This window comes from Rana temporaria, chromosome 7, assembly GCF_905171775.1.
Source record: "Rana temporaria chromosome 7, aRanTem1.1, whole genome shotgun sequence".
Taxonomy (NCBI): Eukaryota; Metazoa; Chordata; class Amphibia; order Anura; family Ranidae; genus Rana; species Rana temporaria.
The window spans coordinates 71654527-71670621 of NC_053495.1; the positions used below are offsets into that span (position 1 = coordinate 71654527).

Consider the following 16095-nt stretch of genomic DNA (forward strand, 5'->3'; position numbering starts at 1 on the left):
GCAGACTTGCCAGTGCACAAATCTATTAAAAACAAAACATCTCAAACTGTTAACACCCACAAACGTGGTGGGTGACCCCACAGTGGTGTGACTACCCTTTTAAAAACCCATGAGGCCTGAGAACAGATAATGACACCTGCGCATGCAAGACCTTACCCAACCCAACATCCAGCCTCCCCTCGTGTATCTGTCACCAACCCGCCGTGGATAACCAAACGCATGAAACTTACTGAAACAAACTGAAACAGAAACACAGATTGGCGAGACGTAAGCACTTAGACCAACGTCCTGTCCTTAACCACAATTGCAACGAGGAGCCGAGAGCCGCCGGAAGCCAATAGCCAGAAACTGCTGAGCAGAGCCAAGAGCTGCCGATGGTCACCGAGCGGAGCCGAGAGCCACCGAAAGCTGCTGAAGAGCTGAGAGTCCTCGAGGAGCCGTAAACCGGAATTTGAGGTTTTTGAAAATGTCGTCAGGAAATGACGCCACCTAACACAAGACACCGACAGAAGTAAGGAGGAGGAGGAGGGTGGGTTTAAATACCACCGACTCCTACAAACTCAGGCCGGGCTGCGGCCCACCTTCCCATTAACTTGGGGGAATTTCTTTTTTTTTTCATAATGATAAAAAAAAGTTTTATTTAACCACTTCCCGACGGCAATACGACTTTATACGGCCGCAGGGTGGATGCCAATTTCCGGGAGGCCGTCTATATACGGCCTCCAGCCACTGGGGGGCACGCGCGTTCCCACCACATCACTGAGATGCCGTTGCGCGTGCCTGGCTGTCGCAATGTCTGCCAGGCACCCGCGATCGGCAGTTACACAGACAAGGACGTGGACAAGGACACACAGATCCACGTCCTGTCAGGGAGAGAGGAGACCGAGAGAGGAGACCGATCTGTGTTCCTTGTACATAGGGACACAGATCGATAACCTCCCCCAGTCAGTCCCCTTCCCCCACAGTTAGAAACACTATGCAGGGTACACATTTAACCCCTTCCTCCCCCCCTAGCTGGTTGCTATTCAGTCCCTGCCAGTCACATTTATACAGCAATTAGTGCATATTTATAGCACTGATTGCAGTATAAATGTGAATGGTGTCAAAAGTGTCCGATATGTCCGCCATAATGTCACAGTCCCAATAAAAATCGCAGATCGCCGCCATTACTAGTAAAAAAATTAATAAAAAATAATAATAATAATTATGTCCCCTATTTTGTAGGCCCTATAACTTTTGCGCAAACCAGTCGCTTATTGCGATTTTTTTTTTACCAAAAATATGTAGAAGAATACGTATCGGCCTAGACTGAGAAAAAAAAAGTTTTTTTGAAAAAATTGGGCTATTTTTTATAGTAACAAGTAAAAAATATTGAATTTTTCTTCAAAATGTTCTCTTTTTTTGTTTATAGCGCAAAAAATAAAAACCGCAGAGGTGATCAAATACCACTAAAAGAAAGCTCTACTTGTGGGGAAAAAAGGACGCCAATTTTGTTTGGGAGCCACATCGCACAACTGCGCAATTGTCAGTTAAAGCGACGCAGTGCCGGGAGCTGAAATTTCACCTGGGAAGGAGGGGGGTATATGTGCCCAGTAAGCAAGTGGTTAATGATATAAATAAATGTAATAACTAGACAGAGAGCAGAAGTATAAAGTCCATAGAACACTGCAGTTATCAGTGGAATTTCCAGAAATGAAAGCATGTGACATAGTGTATCTATTTTCTGTCAATGGTGTTGATAACATTTCATGAATGAGGAAGTGAAGAACACTGGGGAACCTTTATGGCTTCAGGTTAACCTGAACTGTAGAAAAATAAACCAAAGTCTTGAGGGCACGTTGACACCAGTTGCAACTGGGTACATTTTAAAACACAGTATGAATGCAGTTCAAAGACATGCAAGAAAATCAATGTATATTAATGAGCCTAGTCTACACCATTTCTTGCGTAAAAAAAAAAGAAGTACAATGTGCAGCATTTTTCCACACCGAGACACACTGCAAATACACATAAATGCACCGTGAACACATGTCAATACACTGAAATTGCACTTGAATGCACATGGACGCAAGCAAACACATGAAAAAATGTACCGTACGTTATTCCAACAAATGCAAATGCATATAAAAGCACTGACAATGCATTAAAACTTTGCAGTGCATTTTTTATTTGTACCAAGTTGCATGCTTCACTTGCGTTTATCGTGCACTTACGTGCGTTTGCAGTATGCAAAAACGCAGAATGCTTTACACATTATAAACCAACTACGGGTTTATTTAATAAAGAAAAATCCACTTTTCACCACAAGAGGTCTGCAAGTGCACTTGGAAGTGCAATCGCTATAGATCTGAGGGGAAGATCTGAAATGAGGGGAAGCTCTGCTGATTTTATCATCCAATCATGTACAAGCTAAAATGCTGTTTTTTTTCCTTGCATGTTCCCCCATCAGATCTACTACACTGCACTTCCAAGTGCACTTGTAGTGCAAAGTGCCTTTAGTAAATACCCCCCCACGGTAACGTAGTTGGTATGGTTGAATAAAAACACCAGTCCAACAATATAAAAATCATATCCCATATCCCTGTATATTGTACTCGCTAAAATACTCATCTAAGAGTTTTACTGTAAGTATTTGATACAATTTTCCATTTTCCTGATGGCAGCATACATATGATAAATAATGAGCTTTTGAGGAGGGAGGGTTTAATGCTGCAAACCTGGGCCCGGATTCAGAAAGGAGTTACGACGGCGTATCTCCAGATACGCCGTCGTAACTCTGAGTGTGAGGCATCGCATCTCTGTGCCTGATTCAAAGAATCAGATACGCCTCACTGTTGGCTAGATACGAGTGGCGTAAGTCTCCTACGCCGTCGTATCTTGGGGTGCATATTTACGCTGGCCGCTAGGTGGCGCTTCCGTTGATTTCCACGTAGAATATGCAAGTGAGCTAGATACATCGATTCAGAAACTTACGCGCGTCCGGCGCATTGATTTACGTAAGGCTTTTTTCGGCGTAAAGTTACCCCTGCTATATGAGGCGTAGCCAATGTTAAGTATGGACGTCGGGAGCCTTTGGCCAATTATGACTAAGGGGGTTAAGTCCACTCCCCACACTATATAAGGCCGCCTGCACGACGGCCATGTGTAGTGTGTTGCTGGCATTAAACGAGAGAGAGCTTAGGTTGAGCAGTCAGGCAGATTATTCAGTGAGCTGTAGTGTATTTAATATATATATATATATATATATATATATATATATATATATATATATATATATATATATATATATATATATATATATATATATATACACATATATATATATATAAATATACACACACACACACATATATATACACACACACACACACACACACATCCAGGCTTGTGTGTGTATATATATGTACACCAGGAACGGCCTGCAGTCAGATCTAGCTAAACTGGATACAGTATGTATATATATATATATATATATATATATATATATATATATATATATATATATATATATAATATTATATTATATATATATATATATATACACACACACACACATATACACACACACGCACACACTGTATCCAGTTTAGCTAGATTTGACTGCAGGCCGTTTCTGGCGTACTTTTTCGAATATACTTCAGGCAGACAGTTGACTCAGTGAGCTGCAGTGCATTTAACCCCTTAACGCCCGCCGCACGACTATTTACGTCCACAGAATGGCACGTACAGGCAGAAGCAGGGCTGTGGAGTCGGTAGATAAATGTTCCGACTCCTCAGTTTTATGTACTTCCGACTCCGACTCCGACTCCTCTGTATTAATATGCAAATGTATTTATACATTCCTTGAGGGAAAGAAACGCAACCTACCACAGGACTACTGGCCGGGAAGCCAACAGTCTACTGTATTGCACAGTTTAAGCAAAAGACAAACACAATAAAAACAATCAAGTGGCTGGATAGTAGCAGCAGGCATAAACATCAGGAACAGGATCTTTACCAGTTCAAAAATACAAACCACATTATTTGGTTGTTTTAGAACAAAAACAAAGCTTATCTATATTTCTCTGCCAGATCCTCTTTCATAGAGGCTCTTAAGTCAGACTTTATTATTTTTAGGGCTGAAAATAATCTTTCGACACTGACTTGGGTGGGTGGCATTGCAGTAACTATTCTGGCCACATCACTAACGATCTCTGGATAAACAAGGATGGCTTCTTCAACAGTAAGTTTTGATGAGCGATCATACTTTTCAACTTCTTTTAGTGCTTTATAAAACTCCTGTTGGAATTTTTTTATTTGGACAATTACTGGTTCTCTAACATGCGTTCCCTGTAAAAGCAGAACACAACACTATGGAAAGTATAAGTATTGCAGCTCCTAATTGTGCGTTGCGTGCCATATAGTGAAGCACATGAAAAGCATGCTTCTTCACGGTCACTTAAAGCGGTAGTTCACCCTCACCCACATGATTTTACCATCGAGACAGGCATTGTAGCGCGAGCTACAGTATGCCTGTCCCGATTTTTTTAACCCCGGACTCACCTTGTAATCGTACATAGAAGATTTCGGCTCCCGCGGGGAATGGGCGTGCCTATGGAGAGGGAGGATGATTGACGGCCGGCCCTGGCACGTCACTCTCCCCGAAGACAGCCGGAGTAGGTCTCGGCTCTTCATGGCGCCTGCGCACAGGCTATGCGCAGGCGCCGTGAAGAGCCAAGCCTATTTCGGCTATTTCCGGAGAAGCGTGACGCGCCAGAGCCGGCCTTCAATCATCCTCCGTCTCCATAGGCACGCCCATTCACCGAGGGGAGTCGGTATGTTCGATGTAGGAGTAAACGGTGAGTACGGGGAAAAAAAAAAATCGGGACAGGCATACTGTAGCTCGCGCTACAATGCCTGATTTTATGGTAGAACAAAACATTTTTTTTTTTTTTAGGTTTATAGGGTGAACCCCCGCTTTAACGTGTTCGTTTTGCGGTTACGTGAGGCACTGCATGCATTGGTCTTTATTCTTACAGTAGAGAAGTCATTAATTATAACTTTTTGTGAATTGGGACATTTAAACTTGCTTTTTTTTTTTTTTATTCCAATCTAAATTTAGTAGGAGTCGGAGTCGGAGTCGGTGCATTGTTTGCCGACTCCAGGTACCCAAAATTTCCCCCGACTCCGACTCCTCGACTCCGAAGCCCTGGGCAGAAGGACGTATATATACACGTCCTTGCCTTCTAGCGGGTGGGGGGGTCCGATCGGGACCCCCTCTGCTGCGTGCGGATTCCCTCGGGGAGCGATCCAGGACGACGGCGCGGCTATTCGTTTATAGCCGCTCTGTCGCGATCGCTCCCCGGAGCTGAAGAACAGGGAGAGCCGTATGTAAACACGGCTTCCCCATGCTTCACTGTGGCGGTGTATCGATCGAGTAGGGGTGCAACGGATCGTCACCGATCCGTGATCCGAACGGGCCACCCCGTTCGGATCGGCACACCCCGCGATCCGCGGAGCGCTCCGGAGCCTAGGCCTAGGAAAGTCCCCGGCTTCGGCCTAGCTCCGGAGCGGCGGCCATCTTGCTCCACCCAGTCTGCTTGCCAGAGCCCAGCGTGACACGCCTCCCCGGGGAGGCGTGTCACGCTGTGCACTGGGCTCTGACAAGCAGACTTGGAGAAGGAATGTTAGCAGTGAAGCACTAGTGTGAGAGGAGGGGGGGGAAAAAGAGCACAATTCAGGGGTGGATTAAAGAGGAAGCAGGTGAGGCTGTTTGGGACTTGTTAAAAGTACTATCTTGACGTTTTTACAGCAATATATGTGTGTGTGTGTGTGTGTGTGTGTGTGTTTTATTTTTTTGGACCAATGAAAACGGATCCTTTTTTTTTTTTTTTTGCTTATCTGAAAATGATCCGATCCGTGACTCCTGATCCGAGGATCGATCCGATCCGTGAGTTTTTTGATCCGTTGCACCCCTACGATCGAGTGATCCATTTTATAAGGGAGACTCGATCGATGGCGTCAGTCCTACAGCCACACCCCCCTACAGTTGTAAACACACACTAGGTGAACCCTAACTCCTACAGCGCCCCCTGTGGTTAACTCCCAAACGGCAACTGTCATTTTCACAATAAACAATGCAATTTAAATGCATTTTTTGCTGTGAAAATGACAATGGTCCCAAAAATGTGTCAAAATTGTCCGAAGTGTCCGCCATAATGTCGCAGTCACGAAAAAAAAAAAAAAACGCTGATCGCCGCCAAAAGTAGTAAAAAAAAAAATTATTAATAAAAATGCAATAAAACTATCCCCTATTTTGTAAACGCTATAAATTTTGCGCAAACCAACCGATAAACGCTTATTGCGATTTTTTTTATACCAAAAATAGGTAGAAGAATACGTATCGGCCTAAACTGAGGAATTTTTTTTTTTTTATATATGTTTTTGGGGGATATTTATTATAGCAAAAAGTAAAAAATACTGGCCCAGATTCAGTAAGCAATTGCGCCTGCGTAACCATAGTTACACAGCGCAATTGCTGACTTGCGCCGGCGTAACAAGTTCTCCTGATTCAGAGAACTCGTTACGCCGACTGCAGCCTAAAATCTGCGTGGCGTAAGGCTCTTATGCCACGCAGATTTTAGGCTGCATTCTTGCGATGACCGCTAGGGGGCGTTCCCATTGTGGTCAGCGTATAGTATGCAAATTGCATACTTACGCCGATTCACAATGTTGCGCGCCCCCTGCGTACGCAAGTTACGTCATTTCCGTACGGCGTGTTTAGCGTAAGGCTGCCCCTTCTAATAGCAGGGGCAGCCAATGCTAAACTATACCCGGCGTTCCCGCGTTGCGACGTCCGAATTTTACGTCGTTTGCGTAAGTGAATCGTGAATGGCGCTGGACGCCATTCACGTTCACTTTGAAGCAAATGACGTCCTTGCGACGTCATTTGCCGCAATGCACGTCGGGAAAGTTTCCCGATGGAGCATGCGCTCTACGCTCGGCGCGGGAGCGCGCCTAATTTAAATGATTCCCGCCCCCGGCGGGATCATTTACATTGCGCGTGCTTACGCCAGGGGAATTTTGCCGGCGCGCCCTCGCAATTTACGGAGCTACTGCTCCGTGAATCGAGGGCAGCGCAAAATATTTGCGGGAGCGCAGGGCAAAATCGTTGCCCTGCGCCTCTGCAAATAGAGCGCAATTCTTTCTGAATCCGGGCCATTGCATTTTTTTCAAAATTGTCGCTCTATTTTTGTTTATAGCGCAAGAAATAAAAACCGCAGAGGTGATCAAATACCACCAAAAGAAAGCTCTATTTGTGGGGAAAAAAGGACGCCAATTTTGTTTGGAAGCCACGTCGCACGACCGCGCAATTGTCTGTTAAAGCGACGCAGTGCCGAACTGCAAAACCTGGCCTGGGCATTTAGCTGCCTAAAGGTCCGGGGCTTAAGTTGTTTATATATATATATATATATATATATATATATATATATATATATATATATATATATATATATATATATATATATATATATATATATATACACACACACACACACACACACACACACACACACACACACACACACACACAGGCGTGTGTGTGTGTGTGATATATATATACGCTGCATCCAGTGCAGCTAGATCTGGCTGCAGGCTGTTCCTGGTGTACTTTTTTCTAATATACTGTCAGACAGGCAGGTGATTCAGTGATCTGCAGTGCATTAAATATATATACAGTCTCCTACATATATATATATATATCCACTGCATTCTAGTCTAGCCAAGCCTATATCTGACTGCAGGCCATTCCTGGTGTACTTTTTCTAGTAAACTTCAGGCGGTGTTTTGCTAATCCAATTTTACAGCATGTCTGGAAGGCCACCAAGGAGAGGCAGACGCTCACAGGCCACTAAAAGAGGGAAAGCAGGCTCTGTGTCTACAGCCAACAGTGCTGGTCAAAGACACGGTGCATCCTCAGCACGTGGCCGCGGGGCACGCTTGTCCTTTTTTTCCCCAGGCAGCTGGCCGTGTTGAGCCACAACATGCAGAAGAGTTGGTAGAGTGGATAACAAAGCCGTCCTCATCCTCCTCATCCTCTGTCACCCAGGCTCAGAGTACTTTGCCTGGAAATGCACCTGCCAAAGCGGCCTATTCCATCGGCTCAATGTCATCAGTCACTCCTTCCCTAGCCCCACCATCATGCCCTGAGGAGCCCCTTGAACTGTTCGACCGCAGTGTCGGGTACATGCTGCAGGAGGATACGCAGCGTTTTGAAGCCTCCGATGATGGTACCCAGGTTGAGAATGAAGGCAGTAACATGAGCCCAGAGAGAGGGGGTGCCCAAGAAGGACAAGAAACTGACAGTCATGTTCCCCCAGCTGCAGCATACTGCCAAGTTTGTGCTAGTGACGAGGAGGGAGGGGATGATGAGGTCACTCACTCTACGTGGGTGCCTGATAGAAGAGAGGAGGAGGAGGCACATCTCTAACGAGGCAGGATGCCCTCCAGGGGCCAGCTTAAGGGCAGTCACCCGACTGCATCACACAGCAGTGCTACGCACGTGCAGGGCGCTGCTGACTCCCAGCGTATTTTGAAAAGTTTTTGGATGTGGGCCTTTTTTGAGACGTGTGCAGTAGATCACACCGTTGCTGTTTGCAACATATGTCTGAAGCGTATCAAGCGTGGCCAAAACAGCAGCCGCTTGGGCACCACATGCTTAACCAGACATACGTCGACCTCCCATGCAGTCCGTTGGAGACAGTACTTAAAAGACCCACACCAAAGAACAAGGCGGACCTCTCCTTGCTCCTCATCAGCTGGGACCTCCAACCCCACTATACCTTCAGTCCTCTTAGAAACCTGCACTGAGAGGAATGAAGATGTAGAATTAGGTGTCCCAAGCACTTGCGGGCAATCTGCTAGCGGTACACCTAAATCTGATTGTAGCAGGCAAATTTCCCTACCCCAGTTGCTAAACCGTCTAAAGAAATTTGGTCACAGCCATCCACATGCTCAGCGTCTGATTGCTAGTTTGGCAATATTGCTAGCACTCCAACTGCTGCCTTTTCAGCTGCTAGACTCTGCCCCCTTTCGAGAATTTGTGGAATGTGCGGTACCTCAGTGGAAGGTTTCCCACTCATGGTCCAGCAGGCATGGACAGGGATGTTACCTTTCTTTCACAGCACACTGGGTAACCCTGCTGGCAGCTGGGAAGGATGCAGGACAGGGTGCAGTATTGTTGGAGCTTGTTCCGCCACCACGCCTCCAAAATGGTAGTAGTGGTGATTCTGCCACAGCTCTCTCCTCCACCCCCTCTTCTTCCTCTATGGCCTTTTCCTCTGCCGAATTGTCCTCGGAACCAGCGGTGCTCCGTAGGCGTTCTAGGGGCTACGCAAGCTCCCAGGCAAATAGATGCCATGCTGTGCTTGAGTTGGTCTGCTTAGGGGACAGGAACCACACTGGGGCAGAGATTCTGTCAGCTCTGCAGCGGCAGGCTTAGAGGTGGTTGACGCCATGCCAGCTTCAGCCAGGAATGGTGGTTTGCAACAATGGCACCAACCTCCTCTCTGCCCTCCGAGGAACACTTAAACCATGTTCCCTGTTTGGCTCACGTCCTTAATTTGGTGGTGCAGCGGTTCTTGTGCAGGTACCTGGGCTTACAGGATCTCCTGAGGCAGGCCAGGAAAGTCTGTGGGCATTTCCACCGGTCATATAATGCCAGTGCTCGGCTGGCTGACCTTCAAAAGGAATGCAACCGCCTCATCCGTGACATGCCCACCAGGTGGAACTCAACGTTGGCAATGCTGCAGCGGCTGCAGAGGGCCATCAATGAGTACCTGTGCGAGTATGGTACCAGGACAGGGTCAGGGGAGCTTGGCTTTTTTCCGCCACACCAGTGGCTACTGATCAAGGATGCATGCACTGTCCGGTCACCATTTGAGGAGGCCACGAGGATGGTGAGCAGTGTGAGTGCATGCATCAGTGATACTGTCCCTCTTGTCTTCCCGCGAAAGGACCCTCAGATTCGTGGTATCAAGGAGAGGGATCATTACTGGGCGGCAACCCTTTTTGATCCACATTACAAGGGTAAGGTTGCGAAACTTATCCAGCCTTTGCAGAGGGAGCAGAGCATGAAACATCTTCAGGACGCCTTGCAGAAAGGTTTGTCGAGACAAAAAGTGATGAGAAATCCAAAATGTCAATGACACTAGAATAAATAGAAAAATCTTCCGACGAGGATATCCTGTTCTGCAGTGTCTGAGAGGGAATTTCCCTTCACTTTGCAAAAATATCTATTTACTTCCTGTTGTGTTTCCAAAACTTAATGGTAAACAACCCCCCAAAAAATTACAAGGATTTTAACCATTCCATACTCGATCCAAAATAAGGTGCAGAGTCCATAGTTTACTCCTTCCTGCTTAGCCCCTGCATTTCTTTAACAGGTTCTGTATGGTTGGGGCAGGATGGATATGATTGGCTATCCCAGTGAACACATGATCAGGAGCCAGTCCCCGACTTCCAAACATAATTTGTTCCAGAAGAATGCTTGTAATCCAAAGCACTTGTTTATCAAAGCGAGTTTCCCACAGTGACTTCTATTGTATGCAGTACCACATGTGGCCAGAGGTGGGGGGCGTCGGAGACACTCGGATGCACTTCGGAAACATTCGGAGATGCTCAGAAACACTCAGGAATGAAGTGTTTCTGAGTGCATCCGAGCAGCTCCGGGTGTCAGAAAGCTTCTACTGTACAGTAATACCTTGGATTGCGAGTAACGCAGTTAACAAGCGTTTTGCAATACAAGGTATTATTTAAAAAAATCCTGACTCTAGGAAGTGCTCCTAGAGTCAGGATTTTTTTAAATAATACCTCGTATTGCAAAACGCTTGTTAACTGCGTTACTCGCAATCCAAGGTATTACTGTACAGTAGAAGCTTTCTGGCAAAAAACGTTATGTTGCATAAAGACCTTTCGCATACGTGCGTACACATTTGCAAAAGGTTTCTTTGTCCTCTTCTAGCTGCCAGTGTTGCAGTTTACAAATATACAATTGTATATACCGTATTTATCGGCGTATAACACGCACAGGCGTATAACACGCACCCTAATTTTAAGAGGGAAGTTTCAGGAAAAACCTTTCCACAGCCCCCTGCGTATAACACACAGGCACAGTTTACCCTCTATTTTCAGGGTAAAAAAGTGAGTGTTATACACCAATAAATACAGTACTTGCATATTCATGTATATGTTTGTATATTATTGCACTTAAATGTAAAATGTTCATGTAAAATGTTCTTTCTTTTAGCCCTGGTTCACACTGGGTACGATTTGGAACAATTTGAGATGCGATTTGACATGTCAAATCGCATCTCAAATCGGCGGCAATTGTCGGCAATGGCACTGTCCTAATCAGTGCGACGCCGCATCTGCGATTTCAAAAAGTAGTTCCTGTACTACTTTTTGCGATTTCGGGCCGCGATTTACATTAAATTGCGGCCGAAATCGCGGCAAATCGCGGCAAAATCGCGGCCTCGAAATCGCGGTAAAATCGCGCATTTTACCGCGATTTTGAATTCGCAGCAGTGTGAACCTAGGCTTACACGGCTCTGAACTCATTGCTGCATTACTGATCATTCAGCAGCTGTGCATTGTGCCCCATAGACAAGAATTTCCTTGTGTTCAGGTAAAATTCATTATACGTGGCTACAAATACAGCAGGGTTTTTTTTGCGTGCGATTTTCCCTCACTAAAAAAACCCCCGTACACACAGGCCAAATCTTGTCCGGTTCAACAGAAACCGGCCGACAGAAGCTGGCCAAACATCCGGCTTCTGTCAAAGTGGCATACCCTAAGATCTGCCATTGGCTGAGAGCGTTTATTGGTGTGTTTTGGCATGGGGCAGTCCACCTGTGAGAGCACAAAAACATTGCATAATTAGTACATCAAGCTCCTCTCAAACGCCTCAGGTTTTTTTTTTTGTTCAGCCGGCTGGGTGTGTACCCAGTATAGGGCCCCTTCCACATGGGCAATGCTACAGACTCGCTCTTTAAAGTGGGATTGGACACTAAAACCCCACTTCAGTGTGCTGCAACCACGTCCATTAAACACAGATTCAGCATGGCCACATTCATTTCTTCTTGCCTATTAAACCCACATATTAAAATACAGTTTAAGGTCTCTTTCATGTATTTTTGTCTAACATTTTAGTGCAGCTTACCTTCTTTGCTGACTGTATTAGGTTCCTAACAAAAGCCTTGATAGTCGGGGCTTTCTCCTTAGGAGGGTGGGTGTACACTAGCACCTGACTGAGTCCTCTGTAGAAGCCATTCTCTGGCCAGCCCAGGTCCAGTGGAGGAACCTCCGTGTCAGACAGAGTGGGCCAGTATTGTAGGGACTCCTTTTTCTCCTTGTCCTGCTTGGTTGGCTGTAGTTTAGATTTGTTTGGACTCTCAGTTTCATATTTCTTAAAGTCACTTTTCAGGCCTGTCAGCTCCTTGGTGGAAAGGAAATCTGTTAACTTATTTTCCTTGATATACTGTCTATAAGACTGGACTCCATTGTTGACTAGAACCTCCAAGGCCTCCCTTTGGTTCTCGCTGTAGTAGAATTCGGGCATATTCTCTGTAATCTTCTTATTAACGTGATCATCTTTCAGGCACATACACTGTGAGTCAGCCATAGTGCTGCTGTGACCTGTCTGACTGCTTGATGTAACTTATATGATTTGGACAAGTAGGCGGGAGCTCACCTTGAGCTATCCCCTCACCTGGTAGCCTAGCCTCTTCCAGCTCTTATTTCACGAAACAAATAGAACACGTAGCTGACTAGCTGCACTGATATCCTGCTACGACACTTCTAGTAGTTCAGAGGGACCAACTGCTGAACTATTTTTAAAACTCTTTCAGTCACTGCTGAACTATTTTTGAAGGCATCTGCATTACTATTTACAGCCAATGTTTGGGATTCATATTATATATTAAAAACAGAATTGTTATAAAATGTAACCTGTTAATGCAGTAGAAATGAAATCATGGCTTTGGGTGCACAATCTTGTAAACTCTAATGTTGCATTGACATCTGCAGAATCCGTGAATGTGTGCAAAAGCACACAAAAACAAATGTTTCTGCACACATTCCCGGAATGCGTGAAAAACGTGTGAGAAATGCATGTCGTCCTTGCAGTGCCATTAATTCTTAACCCACACCCAAAATGTGGTAAGCAGATGTGCGCTTATTTTCCAGCAAAACACGCAACAGCTTGCCACAAACGTGTGATAAAAAAAACTAGCAAAGCTCAACACACCAAAAAGGTGCAGGAGCTTCTTTGGCAAGTTTTTTTGCATGTAGAGCAGCACATTCAAAGAAATAGGGTGCCTAATGCATGACGTTTAAAACGCATGAAAAATGCTCACACGAATGCGCGTTCAGGCTATTCTGGGTGTAAATGGGGCCTAAGCTTTGTTTCAGACTAGTGCTGCTGCATAATCAAGCATTTTTTATCATGTTTTCGTAGCATGTTTTTACATGTGTTTTTTTGTAGGTGAAGGAGACTGCATTTTCTAAACAAACGCAGCCTAAATTGCACTAAACACCTTTTCAAAAATCACACTGCACCATTTTGCATTGATATGAACAGGCACCATAGAAAATAATGTGATTTCCATCAGGGATGGATTGGCCATCGGGACTACCGGGAGTTTTCCGGTGGGCCGATGGCTCAGTGGGCCAGTTGTCAGTGTCACTCCAACCCGAACAGGACTCGCAAGGCTACCAGTGGTGGTAGCCTTGCAGAGTGGTGTGCAGCTTGCCGCCCCTCTCCCTCCCATCGACTTTGACATGCTGGAGGGAGAGGGACATCTGTGTGTAACAGGGCAGCCAAGTTGCTTCCGCCTCCCACCACCTCCTTAGCCAATCAGATTGTCCAGCTCGTTACATTTGACCAGAAGAGGCTAGTGGCCAGAGCAGGGCGGGATGCATTGCAGAGGATCCGACATACCTGAACATGAAGACAATATATTACAATGCTGGCTACAGAAATCTAATCAGCATTCTCATGTCCTGTGTTCAGTGTAAATAAAAACAGATAAGAAGCAGTGTGAGAAGACTAGGGCCGCGTACACACGGTCGGACAAAACCGATGAGAATGGACCGAGGTTCAGTTTCATCGGTCCAAACCGACGGTGTGTATAGCCCATCGGTCTGTTGTCCTTCGGTCCAAAATTTTAAAACATGCTTCAAAATCGAACCGATGGCCCGCTGCCCGATCGGTCCAAACCGATGGCTAGTACAGAAAGCATCGGTTCAAAACTAAGTTTTTCGTTTTTTTTGGCACTTTGTTATATCTTGTAAACTCCTGGTTACACAATGCAGCAATCAATGCTTTTCCACACTGTTCACTGCTAGCCTAGGACACACTTGTACAATGTCAGCAGTCTCTGACCCTCGCCTGTACTATATCTGCAGTCTCTGACCCTCGCCTGTAGTACGTTTTGCAGTCTCTGACCCTCTCCTGTACTATGTCTGTAGTCTCTGACCCTCGCCTGTACTATGTCTGCAGTCTCTGACCCTGGCCTGTACTATGTCTGAAGTCTCTGACCCTGGCCTGTACTATAGGGTGACCAGACATCCCCAGTTTCAGGGGACAGTCCCCTGATTGAGGACACTGTCCCCGGACCAAGTCTGTCCCTGGTTTTGTCCCCAGATTGGATTTAATAGGGGGCAGGTGCAATTTCAAAGAAAGTCAGTGCAGAATTAAAATAAAAAAATTAGAATTACACACCCCTGCTCCGCCGTGCCTACTTGCATAGGGAGGTTGTATTTTTTCCATTATCTGTGCCCCTTTCTAATGATCATATGCTGGTCGGAGCGGAGGGAATATTTCTTCAGTTTCGGGCACATGCCCATTCAGCTCCGCTCACATGTTATTCTGCCTTGGCTCAAATCCTGGCCAGCCACCTGCCTATCTCCTTGCCTTCCCTGGCGGAGTGATCTTCCTCCGCTCCCCACCCAGTAGTAGCCAGGGCTCGAAGAGTAAGACTTGACAGGCTGTGAGGCGGGTGGCGACGGGCAGAGAGTCGCTGATTTCTGCCATGACTAGTATGTCCCCGGATTTCATTTAAAAAATCTGGTCACCTTACTGTACTATGTCTGCAGTCTCTGACCCTCGCCTGTACTATGTCTGCAGTCTCTGACCCTAGCCTGTACTATTTCTGCAGTCTCTGACCCTCTCCTGTACTATGTCTGCATTCTCTGACCCTCTCCTGTACTATGTCTGCAGTCTCTGACCCTCACCTGTGTTATGTCTGCAGTCTCTGACCCTCGCCTGTACTATGTCTGCAGTCTCTGACACTCGCCTGTACTATGTCTGCAGTCTCTGACCCTCTCCTGTACTATGTCTGCAGTCTCTGACCCTCGCCTGTACTATGTCTGCAGTCTCTGACCCTCGCCTGTAGTACGGTTTGCAGTCTCTGACCCTCTTCTGTACTATGTCTGCAGTCTCTGACCTCGCCTGTACTATGTCTGCAGTCTCTGACCCTGGCCTGTACTATGTCTGCAGTCTCTGACCCTCGCCTGTACTATGTCTGCAGTCTCTGACCCTGGCCTGTACTATGTCTGCAGTCTCTAACCCTGGCCTGTACTATGTCTGCAGTCTCTGACCCTCTCCTGTACTATGTCTGCAGTCTCTGACCCTCGCCTGTGTTATGTCTGCAGTCTCTGACCCTCGCCTGTACTATGTCTGCAGTCTCTGACACTCGCCTGTACTATGTCTGCAGTCTCTGACCCTCGCCTGTACTATGTCTGCAGTCTCTGACCCTCTCCTGTACTATGTCTGTAGTCTCTGACCCTCTCCTGTACTATGTCTGCAGTCTCTGACTCTCTCCTATACTATGTCTGCCGTCTCTGACCCTCTCCTGTACTATGTCTGCAGTCTCTGGCCCTCTCCTGTACTATGTCTGCAGTCTCTGACCCTCTCATATACTATGTCTGCAGTCTCTGACCCTCTCCTGTACTATGTCTGCAGTCTCTGACCCTCGCCTCTACTATGTCTGCAGTCTCTGACCCTCGTCTGTACTATGTCCGCAGTCTCTGACCCTCGCCTGTACTATGTCTGCA

At 46.2% G+C, this 16095-nt stretch overlaps 1 protein-coding gene across 1 annotated transcript in view; it reads right to left on the reverse strand.

Annotated features, from left to right (window-relative positions):
• Positions 1-12809, reverse strand: part of FAM83F (family with sequence similarity 83 member F) — a 186971-nt gene extending 174162 nt beyond the window's left edge. The window contains exon 1 of the mRNA XM_040359580.1: positions 12200-12809. Within this exon, the coding sequence (XP_040215514.1) occupies positions 12200-12661 (462 nt within the window). The 5' untranslated portion in view covers positions 12662-12809. The remainder of the gene's footprint in view (positions 1-12199) is intronic.
• Positions 12810-16095: the final 3286 nt, after the last annotated feature.